This window comes from Salvelinus namaycush, chromosome 24 (genome assembly GCF_016432855.1).
Source record: "Salvelinus namaycush isolate Seneca chromosome 24, SaNama_1.0, whole genome shotgun sequence".
In the NCBI taxonomy this organism is placed as follows: Eukaryota; Metazoa; Chordata; class Actinopteri; order Salmoniformes; family Salmonidae; genus Salvelinus; species Salvelinus namaycush.
Genome location: NC_052330.1, coordinates 11,957,975 through 11,974,491, shown reverse-complemented (window position 1 = coordinate 11,974,491; position 16,517 = coordinate 11,957,975). Strand labels below are relative to the sequence as shown.

Here is a 16,517-nt window from a genome sequence, read left to right as displayed (position 1 = left end):
ACCATCATGCTGTTGGGATGATTTTCAGCGGCAGGGACTGGGAGACTAGTCAGGATCGAGGAAAAGATGAACAGAGCAAAGTACAGAGAGATCCTTCATGAAAACCTGCTCCAGAGCGCACAGGACCTCAGACTGGTGTGAACGTTCCCCTTCCAACAGGACAACAGCCAAGACACCGCAGGAGTGGCTTCGGGACAAGTCTCTGAATGTCCTTGAGTGGCCCAGCCAGAGACGGACTTGAACCCGATCGAACATCTCTGGAGAGACCTGAAAAAAGCTGTGCAGCAAAACTCCCCATCCAACCTGATAGAGCTTGAGGAGATCTGCAGAGAAGAATGGGAGAAACTCCCCAAATACAGCTGTGCCAAGTTTGTAGCGTCATACCCAAGAAGACTCGAGACTGTAATCGGTTCCAAAGGTGCTTCAACAAAGTACTGAGTAACGGATCTGAAACGTATGTATTTTGTGCGTAGGGAAAAAAACGATTTAATCAATTGTAGAATAAGGCTGTAAAATAACAAAATGTGGAAAAAGTCAAGGGGTCTGAATACTTTCCGAATGTACTGTAAATATTTTGTCTTGCCCATTCACCCTCTGAATGGCACACAGACAATCCATGTGTCAATTGTCTCAAGGCTTAAAAATCCTTCTTTAACCTGTCTCCTCCCCTTCATCTACACTGATTAAAGTGGATTTAACAAGTGATATCAATAAGGGATTATAGCTTTCACCTGGATTCACCTGGTCAGTCTATGTTATGTAAAGAGCAGGTGTTCCTAATGTATTGTATACTCAATGTATTGGACACTTAGGTAGGCTTCAAAGACAGAGATATTACCCATGAGGCTATTGTGACCACATGAAATTAGTCAACTGCAATTTAAAGCCAGATATACAATTATGGTTAACCTTTGGAGAAAAACAAATCAACCCGTTCTGTATGCTAGTGCTTGCTTACATTACACAAAGGTACAGTCAATATTCAAAAAGAGCAATGCAGCTATTTACTTCATACGGATTGGGCCGAGGGGGTGATAGACTATTACCCCTGCTGTGCTGGTTATCACCACCCCACTGGCTTGAACGGATAAAATAAGATTACTCACAGCAGCGACCTTCAATTATATTTGACTCTATATTCCTAACTCGGGGAAAGAAAAAAATATACTGAGAAAAGTTCATAAGGAAATCAGTCAATTTAAATAAATTAAAATCAGGCCCTAATCTATTGATTTCACATAGGTGGGCCTGGGAGAGCATAGGCCCACCCACTGGGGAGCCAGGCCCAGTTTTTCCCCATAAAAGGGCTTTATTACAGACAGAAATACTCCTCAGTTCATCAGCTGTCCAGGTGGCTGATCTCTGACGATTCCGCAGTTGAAGAAACCAGATGTGGAGGTCCTGGGCTGGTGTGGTTACACGTGTTTGAGAAATTAACATTAAATTCTCTGGCAATAGCTCTAGTGGACATTCCTGCAGTCAGTATGCCAATTGCCATTCCCACAAAACTTGAGTCATCTGTGGCATTGTGTTGTGTGACAAAACTGTACAGTTTAGTGGCCTTTTATTGTCCCCAGCACAAGGTGCACCTGTGTAACGATCATGCTGTTTAATCAGCTTCTTGATATGTCACACCTGTCAGGTGGATGGATTATCTTGACAAAAGAGAAATGCTCACTAAAAGGGATGTAAACTAATTTGTGCCCAAATTTGGAGAGAAATAAGCTTTTTGTGCCTATGACAAATGTCTCCAATCTTTTATTTCAGCTCATAAAACATGGGACCAACACTTTACATGCTGCATTCATATTTTGTTCAGTAAAATTCATTTTCATGGCACGGCAAGGAAGCTAGTGAGGTTTCTCACGACGCAATGTGGAGATTAGTCACTGGAGTTTTAGTGCTTGTCTTAATGTCACCAAACTATAATTGGTAAATCAAATAAATAATTACTACACTTTTGTATCATATTGCTTTGATTTTATTGGTATTGTGCCCCTGGCACTCTTTCAAATTGTTCTTCTTGTCTCCATCTCTGGAAGGGCACATTTACAACGAACATCCCTCCGAAGCATCCCTACCAGGGTAATGAAAACAAGTCATGTTGGACTAGGAACATGCTATCTTGAGAAAGCTTATCTTGAATAAAATATAGGCCTAGTTTGGCTCTGGCCAGATAAAAAACATGAAAATAACATCAATGACACTGTGCCATGTGTGGGAATGATGGACACCGACACACACACACACACACACACACACACACACACACACACACGCACACACGCACACACGCACACACGCACACACAGCTGTGTCCCTGACCAAACACCCCCCCTATAACAATTTCCCATTTAATTGAATTTAGGCAGGTTAAGTCAAGTTAAACTGATGTCAGGCTTCGGCGACAGGGAACATTTGATTTGGGAATCCTTTATCTTGCTTATGGTACTATTAAAAGGAGATGGGAGAGGGTGCGGAGAGGAGATAATCCCAAGGAAATGGATTCAGAGAAAATATTTCATAGTGTCGGACTGAGAGGAGAGGCACTGCTTCAGTGGCAGGGTTCATCGGCCAGCACACTCTCTGGCGATCCGGGAGGAAGAGAGGAGGGAAAGAGAAAGAGGGGAAGAAAGCAGGAAGAGTGATTGGAGTAAGTGTTATCTTAGTTCTCCTCCTTCAAAGGATGCCTGTGTGGCGTGGTGTGCCAGGTAGTGTGTGAAGCAATACAAAGACGCTAAAGTAGAGCGCACACGTCAGTCCCACCTGAGCGCTAGCATTAATAATGAAAAAATATGAAGTTACATGTTTATTCATGAGAGACATCTTCCTCTGTAGAACTTTAGACTGGAGACTATCACCTGAAAGGAAGTCCGTATAACTTTTTTGAACTTGGGTCTCACTGCATTGACTGTTGATATTAGGGAAACTCTAAGTCACACTATGACACAATTTTATGTGAGGTTAGTAAATCGACAGTCCAAAGGGGTTTGGAGTCAGGGACGAAGCTTAGAGTCTATTGGAGAGCTGCTGAGGGTCAGGGGGCTACTGTGAGGTGCTGCTGTCTCCGTTGCATTGAAACGCCTCCTCTGATCCTCTCCAGACAAACTGACAGGCTGTCTGTCTGGTACACCTGCTGACTGGGGTTGCAGAAATCTATCGTAATGTTGGTCATTTATCTTTGAATAACTTAAAAAATATATATATATAGCAGGGGTCTCCAGCCTTTTCTAGCAAGCTACACATTTTTTTCTAGCTTTCAAATATTCTTCTCTTCTCCTTTCCCTTGCAACTCTTCTCTGGGTCCTTGGTGTACAAGAGAAGTGCACCGTTATCTGTCAATATATTTGGTAAAATAATGGTTAATAAACAACTAAGGGGGGCCATATAAAGCCGGTGATTTTCTGCCAGAATTATGTTTTATATTTTCCCAAATTATGTTTTCACAGTTATATTTTTCCTCATTTTAGATTGTTTTGGTTTTTCACACTTAAAATTAAAACATTTAATAGAGAAACAATGAAATTGGATGTTCTGAGTCCATGTCAATGCTTAAATCTTGAGCCTGGCCAATGGCGCGGTCTCTGACCAAAATTTGAGGCCCTCCTCTGGGCCGCAGACACCTTTTTGCTGTTTTAATGTAACTGCCCAGTGTTGCCAGATTTCTATGAAATATTACCTATAATTTCTTACAATATGAGTGAAATTGTTTTCCTTTCAAAAATGGGTAATTAAGTATATTAACTTTACTGGATCAGTGTCCCAAAATCGGGACAGTTTTGAATTTTTTTACCTTTATTTAACTAGGCAAGTCAGTTAAGAACAAATTCTTATTTTCAATGACGGCCTAGGAACAGTGGGTTAACTGCCTTGTTCAGGGGCAGATCGACAGATTTGTACCTTGTCAGCTCGGGGATTCGAATTTGCAACCTTTCGGTTACTAGCCCAACGCTCTAACCACTAGGATACCCTGCCGCCCCAGTTGCTGCTCAATATGCGCGATTTGACTAGAATGGCGTTGTAAACAAAAGCCAACTTTCTGGGACATTGACATGTCAAATAAAATCTAAGTTTATTTGTCACGTGCGCCGAATACAACAGGTGTAGACCTTACAGTGAGATGCTTACTTACAGGCTCTAACCAATAGTGCAAAAAAGGTATTAGGTGAACAATAAGTAGGTAAAGAAATAAAACAACAGTAAAATGCCTGTGTCTTATATGGTCAGAGAGCTTAAATGATTGTTAATCTAAACGGCAGTGTCCAATTTACAGTTGCAGAAATTGACCGGGACAGCGACACGATGAGTCCTGCACGCAAGAAAGATTGGAAGGAGAAGGTACTTTAAGATCAGTAAGTAAAATGTTTTTGCTTCTTGTGCTAATCCAGTTGTTTAAATGGTTACATATTAATTTAAGACATTTGTCTATGATTTCTATATATAGCACCAGTCAAAAGTTGACACCTACTCATTCCAGGGTTTTTCTTTATTTGTAATATTTTCCACATTGTAGAATAATAGTGAAGACATCAAAACTATTAAATAACACATATGGAATCATGTAGTAACCAAAAAAGTGTAACAAATCCAAAATATATTTAATATTTGAGATTCTTTAAAGTAGCCAGCCTTTGCCTTGATGACAGCTTTGCACACTTTTGGCATTCTCTCAACTAGCTTCACTTGGAATGCTTTTCCAACAGTCCAAAAATCTACCAGCCACTCATATTTTTTATCAGGCAAAACAATACATTTTCACCAAAACTACACACAAAAAATAACCTGACAAAAACGGACGAGGATGCTTTGTAATGTTTCTAAAACAATACATGTATTACTAGTAAGAAGTAATGTAGTATATTGCTTCATTTCATTACATTTTTTGTTTAACATTTTCTTTCAACCAAAATATCACAGACAAAAATGTTCACCTGCCCCTTTAAGGACGTGAGGTTACCATAATAACATGACTGAGTCATGCTTGTGCCTGTGAGATTGTGAAAGAGTCTCCCTAGCAATTGAAACTAAAACATTGAAAAACAAACTAACTTGGGAACAAAACAATGCAAACACAAAGAAACAAGGACAAAGTCTCACTTCAGTAGACTTTCGTTTCAAGTAAATTGGATAAACTTTTATGCCTGTGCGCAGCACTTCTAAAAATTAATCTTTCACTCAGCACTTCATGTGCGCACAGCCCCCAGCCAGGCAGTGCTGCTTTGCAAGGTGGGATAGGTTATAAGATTCATAGTTCTTTGACCTTGTGCAATTAATTGACCAGATATGAAACAAAAACGTCAGAAATAGTTTAAAAACAGCTACTGCAGCATTTATTTGACATTTTTATTCACAAATGCGAGTGAAATGCTCGCACTGTGGAGCCCTGACCACCCGCCGGTGAAATAGACATCTTACCCGCCAATGCTAAAATCTACCCGTCTGTGGCGGGTGTTAATTTTAGGCTCTGGTCTGAGCGTACCCCAACAACAGAATGGTGTGGGCGTATACCGGGCATTAAACATGTTCATGCAAGTAGACCACTGATTGGTCAGCTCATCATCTTGAGGAGTATTACATCATACTCCATGAGGAAATAGCAAGCATATTTTAAAGTTTGCGGTGGCTTTTGTTTCTCCAATTTAAGCTTTCGACACAAATACAAGTATTGGACAAATCAACATCATTATTTGGGTAAGAGTTACTATTAAGTGAGATTTTCACTGGGCACTTACTTTAAAGCGAATGTTCTGCTCTTCTAAACATTTTGCAATGGGACGGAGAGAACATTTTAGTTTTAAAGCTAGTTTCTTGCAATTCTAGACATTTTGCCATGGCTTACGTCATGTTCTTATGCTATCTGAGTGACTCAAACATTATAACTAAATCCATGTGGGCCACATGCCATGGTATTAAAAATATTATTATTTTTTGCTTCGGTCTAGTGTTTATTCTGGTGGTTGTTAGTTCTCAAAGAATATCTTATTTAAAAATATATAACGCCATTATATTTTCTACATATTTTATATCTGGTTTCAGTGGTTTGAAGTTTACAATGTTTTACCATCCCAAAAATGATTGTTAAAAAATTAAACAAACAAATAAAACAAAAAATGACACCATATTTTTGGGAGTGGCAGATACGATTTAGCAGCGGCGGCCGCTGGTGGAAACACTGAAAAGTGTGTAAAAAAAAAAATATAAAAGATATTTAATGCCGGAATCCTCATATTACACACCCATGGTATTCACTAAGTTGATGATTTATATTTAGGATAATGTTTTACAGCTTTGCCATTTTATTTCTTATACTTCTTATTGAATTATTTCATATTTTATATGTGATAAGGTCACACAGAGGCCCAGAGACAATTCCAGACACATGTGATAGTCTAAAGTACCCAAAAGGGCCACTAGATGTCTTGTGATAGAACAATTCTGGTTGTTTACTGATAAACTTAGAACGTTTCCAGTAATATATCCTGCCTTTGCAACCCTACTGCAGACACCAGCTGTAATCGCATCACTGTCAACTCCTCAAGGAGAGTGGAAATGTCCTCCGCTCCACTAGTCTCCCTCATCTTCCCGAAACATTAGCAGGCTCACAGAGTACAGTGTTTCAATTCCACAGCTTCAATGGTGATGGGAACTGTTTTACTATACGTGTATTTATGTTACATGGCTAAAACATGTTTCTCCCTCCAATATCTGTTCGGACACATCAAATAGTAGTATGTTCTTGATTGAGCTAGTTGACTGTTCTTCGAAAGGTATGAGCCTCTTTGCACTGCTCATGGAAAATGAAGAAGATAAGATGTCTCAATGCATACATGACCTTCATTATTATCTAGAAGTTATGTTGACCAAGTCACAAAGTGAATATGTAACTGACCTGACGTTTCTGTACTGACCAATAAGAATGTACATGTTGTGCAAGTTGACTGTATATGAGGTGATGTACAACTTACGTTTGGCAAGGTGTTCGTCTGAGCGCGACCTCTTCCATGGCGATGTAAATAAACAATTGATTAGGATTCAAGCATTTGTTGTTTGTTCTCTATCTTCCTTACCACTCACAAACTCAGAACCGTACAATGGTTTTGAAACTGTATCATGTCTCATGAAAGTAATGTATGTTCCATTTGACCTTCAGGAGAAAATCGTTTCGAGGGGAGAATTAAGATAGTGTTTGAGTTCACAAAGGAATCTAGTCATGTAGCTAGCACAACTATTTTACCATTGTCTCTTTGATTAAAGGTTTTTGCAGTGTTTCACAGAAGTAAACACACCTCTGTTATGTTTCAAACGGCTAATTAAATGATCTAATCCTTTTGGTGTTGTATTGTTTGATTATTCTAGCGGTGCGATTCTTTTCTTTTAATGTAAACCCCGAGATGAAAATGCTTTTTTTTTTTTTTTAAACAAATTCTTTTCATCCTTCCGCAGTGGAGGAAATGTAAGGGATACAAACAAGCAGAGAACAGAAGAGATTAAGCTAATCAGATTGTTGTTCCAGGGTCACAATCAATTAGCAGCTAATGAGGTGGCAAGCCTGTGTGCCAGGAACTTTCTAACTCTGTGGTCATTGGAGGACCTGGTCATCCTGATTCCTCCATCTGTGACCTTAATTTATGAGGACTTCTCTCACCACGATAGCCATGCACACTAGGATGACTTGGTCATATACCAACAATAAATGGCCTCATTTAATGACCCATGAGAGCCAAGCTTCGAACCAGTCCATACTCACAGTGATATGCATAGCTATATTCATCTGGACATCCACAGAAAGGAGGATGAGAAAAAGAGGGAAAAGAAGGATAGAGGTACGGGTCTACGGACCTGGAGAGAGAGAGCGAGAGAAAGGGATGGGGCATGCTTTCACCAAACTTCCATGGGATACCCCCAGTGCCAAAGATCAGTTCTGGATCAATCTGGCTCAAGGTTGTAACACCGTGGTCCGAGTAAAATGTAACCAGATATCGCTATGGGGGCTTATGTAAAATGTAAGTGATTTGCTTTTCTGGGAAAGTTATGCTGCTGATAAACTTGATAAAAGTGTTATCCCACTTAGGAGACAAGTAGGAGAAAATGCCCTTGAATATTTTGATGAGATTTCCACACATGCAGAGAGCGCTTCTTTGTTTACGCCCATTCGGCATCGTTCACACCCACACCCATCTCTTTAAGAATTGACACGTAAACGCATGGCCAAACGTCAGCATTGTCGACCCCTCCATTATCTCAGCCAATCATGGATAGCCAGGAAGGACCCTGTCTTTCTCCCTATATAGCTCAGTGCTTTCTCTTTGGCTAAACTAGGCTCAAAATTGAAATGCTCTATTCATATTTACACATACAATACAAGCTTGTAATTAAGGCACATTAAAGTGAATATGTTCAAGAAGGCATTTCTGAAAAATAGATATTTTTAAACGACCCTACTGTGAAGTAGGAACTAGCGTCAATCTCCTCCGATCCTGTGTTGTATCACAAATCAATAGATTTCTTGCTCTCCAAATCAGCCCTGGTTCCTACCATCCTTCCTTCATTTGCTAGATGTGAATGGCTTGGAAGTAGTAGCCTTTAAAAGCCTCTGTATCCGACCCACCTCCTCATTAAACCACTAACAGAGTGGCAGCGCTAAAGTGGCAGCTGCTCTGCGTGGCCAGGGCATGCTATCTACTCCTGCAGCCTCTATCAGTTAATGACTGTTATTGGAGGTGAAGTTCTCTCTCTTATGTGAGGACTGATGATGTAGAGTGGGTCTATATATAGACATCATCCTCTTTAGAAAGGGCTGGAGGCCAGTAGGGTTGGTCTCAGGTCAATAGGCTTACAGGTGTAGGAACATCCCTCTACAGATACTCGGTTTTGCAACATATTTTCTACAAAACAGACTAAGGCCTACATAACTGCTGAGCACAAATGATCTGCTACGACTGCAACATTATGACTGCTAGTATGGTTCTTGGTTTTCAAGTTACTCCCGCCTCCGCAAAGTACAAAAGGATGTAAACTAGGATGTAAAGTATGAACACTTAGTGTTACAAATCTTGGGAATGGTCTTCTAAAACATTCAAAGTCACTTGGCTTAACCTTAACTGTTCTCCGAGGAGAGTAGAGGAAAACTTCCTGTAGCTGTCTGAAATTGGGTTACGGGTTCTAACATATCTGATGTAAGCGGATGAGAGTGCGTTCCTCAATTTAAAGTAGGACAAAGTGCAGATGCCAAAATAGCCCAAACTTTCCTCCTTTCATTACAGGTAAAGTGGCTGTCATCTTTGAATTGGGTTACGCTGTTGCTGTCGACAATTCACGGGTCAAATACATGTATTTAACAGCTCATGGCAGTAGCCTAGTTACGAGTCCTTGTACTTTTGTAAGAGGGGAAGATGAAGAACCATCTGGGGGGAAAAAAGCATCAGTCTTCATGCCATTTAGCAGACGCTTTTATCCCAAGCAAAGATGGGTTAGCCGACAATGTCACGAAAACAATGCACACGCTGAAATAGGGCAGAAGAATGTTGTTATGATTCTTGATAGCCAGATGGCTACCGCCAATGACAAGAAGCTGCCATGTGGGGAATCGTAAGTGACTCGTTTCATCTTGTTCTTGATACCATGTCTTGTTTTGAGGTGTTTTGACTGATTTCATGTCAATACTAACGTAGCTAAAATTTGCTAGCTGGCTAACCAACAACTGTAACGATGTACTGTATTTAAGAGACAACACCTGCTCATTCTAACAATGTATTTATGTTTTCAGTAAACATTGAAGACTATGTCAACAATCTAAGCCAACCCTGTTTGTTTTACTCATAGTTGCACACACGTCAGTTCGGTTGCTAATCAACCAACCCCTCTATACATTAATGGTAGGGGTGGTCCCGGGAATCGAACCCACTATCCTGGCGTTGCAAGCGCCATGCTCTACCAATTGAGCCACAGAGGACCACAGACTCATCCACATACACACAGCAACACACACACACACACACACACACACACAGATGAAACGAGAAGGAAAGTTGTTGATCAATATCAAATCATCTCTTTCCATATGCAGGGAGAGAACAGTGAGTTTAGATTCAGAATTCCCCAAAGGGGACCACTTCCCCCTCTTTCTTAGAAACAAGCACCAACAAAATGTTCAGATGAAAAACACAAGGAAGAGGGCCTGCCAGACATAACCTCCAACAAGAAAATGAGTCACAAACAAAACCTGCCAAGAGGCTTTTGACAGCACACAGCGTTCGTCTTGTTAGTCATCACGTTAATGAGAGAGAACGAGTGGGAGAGCTCTCTTAACACAGCTCACTATTAAATGGATGGTGCTCCCAACTGATCCTAATCTGCTTCTTATAGTCTCTAGACAGAAATCATATACATATGGCAGGCTCTACATTAACGTACATACTAAGGGAAGCCTATTTCTTTTCCCCATATCTAAAGAAATCCAGCGTATTCACTCCTATGCCTTACCATCTCCATATCAGAAATACCATCTGTGGTCAATGTCTGGTGGGCTCTATAAAAGCTAGGCCAGCTACAGTATGGTTCAGTGGCGCGGTAAATTCATCATTGACACCAATCTGTTGAGGCCCCTGGGGGCCAGTGGTGGGGTGAGGGCCAGGCGGGGGCGGGCGGTGGTCCTCTGGGGCCTCGGCTCTAACTCCAGGAGACTGGTAGCTCCAACCACCATGTGACGATGCGTGCAGAAAGCCCTTTCATTCGCCATAAGCGGGGAGAAATGAATTTGTTACACGGACCCAGTCATCTCCATGACAACCTGGGTTTTAATGAATATCTGACAAACTGGGCTGCGGTCTCACTGGGGGAAAATGTGAAAAGAATGCATTCACATGGCGCTTGACTTGAGCTTTTTACTGAAGTGAGACAGGTTTCTCCCTCCTGGCTATTAAAAAACATTATACAGTGTGTAGGTGTGTGAGAAGAGATAACATATTACATATCAAGCTAAAGACATTTCTGTCATTGGGACAGTAATAGTGCTGCGAAGCCACCCACATGTTCAGGTTTTGTGATATTTCTTTAAAGCTAAGCTATGTGGATGTGACCCTGACAAAAATCTCTCTGTCTGTTCTTGGTAGTGGCAAGGGTTGTGCAGTGAGAGGGAAGAGTTGAGCGTGAGTGTGTAAATAAGGACTCTCTCAGGCCTTGGACTGATGGGGCAGAGCACACTACACTGGCTGCAGGAGACTGAAGCAGACTGGACAGAGAGGTTGTTTATTCTCATGGCTGAGACAAGCCACTGGTGTTACACGCCCCCCTCCTTCCTCCTCCTCCCTCATTTATTCCCCTCTTCCTTCACCCTTCAGGCCCCCTGCTGCTTTTACCTACCGGGCAGCAAGTTGGTTAGCGTCGGAAGAAAAACTATTTCCAAACCCAATAATAATCATCCAACAGGTTTGCCCTTCGAGAGTACCCTCTGTCCTCCCTTTTGTCCTCTTACCCCCCTCTCCCTGTTCTCAGCGATGTGGGCGGCTAAACACCCCTCAGCTCAGGGGGGCTACCATAAGGGCAAGGAGAGGGATGGAGGGTAGGAAGGGAACAAGACTTCCATGGAGGGCTGCTCAAGAAAAAACGGTCACTTTGGATTGGTTAGCCGACCCAACCCTTGACTTGTCAGACTCAGGGCTGTATTGTTCTGAAGCTGTTTCTTTCTGGAGCAGGGAGGGAGCCATAGCAGCTATAGACGCTGTAGCCTAGACGCTGGGCAGAGGTCATTCAGAGTAAGGTGCAGACAGAATAACAATCTAGAGGCAGGCTCGGTTTGCAAGAGCATCATAAAATCGGCTGAAGTGTGTCAAGGTCCAGACAGTGTGTAGTCAAAACACTGGCTTACCAAAACAGAGCCTTGAGCATCGATACTGACACCATTCCTCACTTCTGTGGTTTGGGGGACAGTATAAAGCAAGCAGAGATCCCACTTCCCAAAACTGCTTTTATGTGCCAACCACAATGCTATCAACCCACAGCAGAGAATACTTCAAAGCTGTGGAGAGGGAGAAGTATTTGCAATAGTCTGTGTAGGTAACGTAACTGAGGGAAACAAAGGAGAGAGAGAGTGAAATCATTGAAGGCTTTTGGTCTTTACTCCTGTGAATAGAGTACAAGGACGAGTGATGCAAGGGAGGAGTGAGTGAGCTATTTCAAGCTGCCTAGTGGGTGTACAGTATATGTCTGTACAGGTCCAGGTTCAAGGTATTGACCTCTTCTGATTTGAGTGACGCGCCAGTATTGGGAATAGTGAGTGATATATTTGAAGCCGTGGGCTGACTGAGACCGACAGAATGGTGGTGTTTGAGTGCAGGACTCACCTCTTCAGGTTTAGGAGGGCCCAGGGGATGCCTGTGGGTGTTTTGAATGCAGGCAACAGCTTCTCTCCCAGTTGTATGGCCTTCTTCCTGAACACCTACCAAACAAACAGAGGAGAGAGATGTATCAGCAAAACAATCTACCCCCGTCTTTCTGTCAATCCTGTCTGATGTCTGAGAGGTGGTGACAAGGCACTGATCCATGGACAATGGTTTAGGGTTAGCTCTTCCTGTCACATGGGCATTTTATTTCACATACAGCGTTGCCCTTCTTCCTGTTAGAGAGGAGGAAAAGAAAAAAAAAAGCTGGAAAAGCTGTTTCCTGGTTTGTGAGAGAGGAGGAGGGGGAGAGAGGGAGCGAGAGCGACAGGAAGAGGGAGACAGAGCAAGAGTGTTTAGGACTACATCCTGCAGCAGGCTGATAAAAGCAAATCAGATAAGAGCGGAGCGGAGCGGGGCAGGTCTGAGGCCTTCCTTCCCATCCTGCACTGTACTTAGCTCCACAACGCTGTGCTGCCTCCCAACGCCTCCCTCCCAACCACCCACCATCCCTCCACATTGTTTTGTTACAGCCTTTTTCTAAAATTGATTAAATAATTCAGACCCTTTGCTATGAGACTCAAAATTGAGCTCAGGTGCATCCTGATCATCTTTGTGATGTTTCTACAACTTGATTGGATTCAACCTGTGTTAAATTCAATTGATTGGACATGATTTGGAAAGGCACACGTGTCTATAGAAGGTCCCACAGTTGACAGGGCATGTCAGAGCAAAAACCAAGCCATGAGGTCGAAGGAATTGTCCGTAGAGCTCCGAGACAGGATTGTGTCGAGGAACAGATCTGGGGAAGGCTACCCAAAAAATTCTGCGGCATTGAAGGTCCCCAAGAACACAGTGGCCTCCATCATTCTTAAATGGAAGAAGTTTGGAACCACCAACACCCTTCCTAGAGCTGGCCTCCCAGCCAAACTCTGCAATCGGAGGAGAAGGGCCTTGGTCAGGAAGGTGACCAAGAACCCGATGGTCACTCTGACAGAGCTCCAGAGTTCCTCTGTGGCGATGGGAGAACCTTCCAGAAGGACAACCATCTCCGCAGCACTCCACCAAATCAGGACTTTATGGTAGAGTGGCCAGACGGAAGCCCCTCCTCAGTAAAAGGCGTATGACAGCCCGCTTGGATTTGCCAAAAGGCACCTAAAGGACTCTCAGACCATGAGAAACAAGATTCTCTGGTCTGATTAAACCAAGATTGAACTATTTGGCTAGAATGTCAACCGTCATGTCTGGAGGAAACCTGGCACCATCGTTACGGTGAAGCATGGTGATGGCAGCATCATGCTGTGGGGATGTTTTTCAGCGGCAAGGACTGGGAGACTAGTCAGGATCGAGGGAAAGTTGAACGGAGCAATGTAGAGAGATCCTTGATGAAACCTGCTCCAGGGCACTCAGGACCGCAGACTGGGGCAAAGGCCCACCTTCCAACAAGACAACAACCACAAGCACACAGCCAAGAGACCGCAGGAGTGGCTTTGGACAAGTCTCTGAATGTCCTTGAGTGGCCCAGCCAGAGCAAGGACTTGAACCCGATTGAACATCTCTGGAGAGACCTGAATATAGCGGTGCAGTGACGCTCCCCATCCAACCTGACAGAGCTTGAGAGGATTTGCAGAGAAGAATGGGAGAAACTCCCCAAATACAGGTGTGACAAGCTTGTAGCGTCATACCCAAGAAGACTAGAGGATGTAATCGCAGCCAAAGGTACTTCAACAAAGTACTGAGTAAAGGGTCTGAATACTTATGTAAATGTAATAGTTATTTTTAACAAATGTGCAAAAATGTCAGAATCTGTTTTTGATTTGTCATTATAGGGTATTGTGTGTAGACTGATGCGGGGGAAAAAACTATTTAATACATTTTTGAATAAGGCTGTAACCTAACAAAATGTGGAAAAAGTCAAGGGGTCTGAATACTTTCCAAATGCACTGTACATCTATCAACCCGTTCAGATTACATCAGGGGCAGGGAAATGTCACCAGCACTTTACATGAAATTATATACAATGACAGGTAGGATATGAAAGGCACATACACGTCCGAGTCCTGAGAGGATTCTGTACAGTAGGAAATAGGAATACTAATGTAGAATAAATACGTTCCCTATGAAGTCCCCAGAGTTTCTGTGAATGCACTCACTGTGTGGATTGAAGATGCCCCAGTCAATAATTAGAATTTCATGCAGACACTTCGGCTCTGAGATAAAGTGCTCTGGGTGCAGCTAAATCCAGCATATAAGAACGGTAAATTTAGTCGCAAGAGCTACTGTAACAAACAGAGATAACAAAGCTGTAGACATGATCATATCTGTGTATTCTATCAATGCTCCACCAGCACATGTTCATATACCACACTGAACAAAAAATATAAAAGCAACATGAAACAATTTCAAAGATTTTACTGAGTTACAGTTCATAGAAGGAAATCAGTCAATTAAAATACATAAATTAGGCCCTAATCTATAGATTTCACATGACTGGGCAGGGGCACAGCAGGGGCACAGGTGGACCTGGGATGGCACAGTCAATCAGTCTGTCACTTGGGAGCTAGGCCCAGCCAATCATTATTAAAAGACAGAAATACTCTTCAGGTATTCGCAGGTGAAGAAGCCGGATGTGGAGGTCCTGGGCTGGCATAGTTACACGTGGTCTGCGGTTGTGAGGCCGGTTGGACGCACTGCCAAATTCTCTAAAATGACTTGAGGCGGCTTATGGTAGAGAAATGAACATTCAATTCTCTGGCAACAGCTCTGGTGGACATTCCTGCAGCCAGCATGCCAATTGCACGATCCATCAAAACTTGACATTGTGACATTTTGTTATGTGACAAAACTGCACATTTTAGAGTGGCCATTCATTGTCCCCAGCACAAGGTGCACCTGTGTAGTGATCATGCTGTTTAATCAGCTTCTTGATATGTCACACCTGTCAGGTGGATGGATTATCTTGGCAAAGGAGAAATGCTCACTAACAGGTACGTAAACACATTTGTGCACAACATTTGAGAGAACTTTTTTTCGGAATGTGTTTGAAACATTTCTGGGATCTTTAATTTCAGCTCGTGAAAAACCAACACTTTACATGTTGCGTTTACATTTCTGTTCAGTATAGTTCTAATGTGACATAGAGCCGTCAGAGCAGGTTGTGTGCGGCAGAAGGCGCAGAGACGTCTGCACGCAGCATCAATAAAGAAATAACCAAGACTATGTTTTATTGGTATATGGATGGAGTGCTCACTCTCATTCCATACCCACATCACCCACCTTCAGTACCGCAACAAAGCATCCTTCACCCACTCTGCCAAGTACACCCTTGTAAAAATGGCAATTCGGAACTATGGCGATGTAATTTACAGTCTTGCCCCGAAAAAAAACAAGATGTCATTTACCACACTGCCATCCACTTTGTTACCACTTCAACACTCATCACTGTGACCTTTACACCCTGGTCACCCCTGGTGAAATGTGTTGTTTGTGGAAGCACTGCCAATCCAGGGACCTGTGCCACACGGCTTCCTGCTAATCCAATTGATGTGAAAAGATATTCTCTCCTCTATGAAGTAGTAAAATGGCTTATTTCAGATAATGAAGGAGAAAGGGTAGCAGCTTTAGAGAATGCCCCACTGGGTACCAGCCACTCCATAGTGGAGAATGTCTCACCATGAGCTGCCTGCTCTGAGGGGACACAAATGAAAAGGGTAAAAACGCAACTTGTCAAATATTGGTGTCACAGAGCCGGTGTCTTGAAAGTAATTGAATTGGGTATTTTCAAAAAGTGGAGGTTGATGGATATGCTGGCGAACTTTCAAAAGAGGCATTTGGTAGCCGTATCAATACGGGGCGGTGCTACATGACATCACGTGGCGAGGTTGCTTTCAGCTCATTGTGTTACTGATGCCTTTCACCCATCGGCGTCATTCACCGGATGCCCACTGAGACTTGTGCCGTACTCAAACAACACGGCTAGGTCTGTGTGCGTCAGCCACCAAATAATTACTATGTCTCCCGCCGTGTCCTTTGAGTCTCTGGACAAGGTCACCTGTTAACCTGTTCTACTAAATCCACAGCGCTGCCCCCTCTGCAATGAGACGTGGGCTGTCTACCTCGCTCATTCACCACTGAGTTAGT

At 42.7% G+C, this 16,517-nt stretch overlaps 1 protein-coding gene across 1 annotated transcript in view; it reads right to left on the bottom strand.

Annotated features, from left to right (window-relative positions):
• Nucleotides 1-16,517, bottom strand: part of LOC120019708 (mannosyl-oligosaccharide 1,2-alpha-mannosidase IA-like) — a 161,787-nt gene that overhangs the window by 29,038 nt on the left and 116,232 nt on the right. Inside the window, exon 5 of the mRNA XM_038963110.1 lies at nt 12,342-12,436. Coding sequence (XP_038819038.1) covers nt 12,342-12,436 — 95 coding nt within the window. The remainder of the gene's footprint in view (nt 1-12,341; nt 12,437-16,517) is intronic.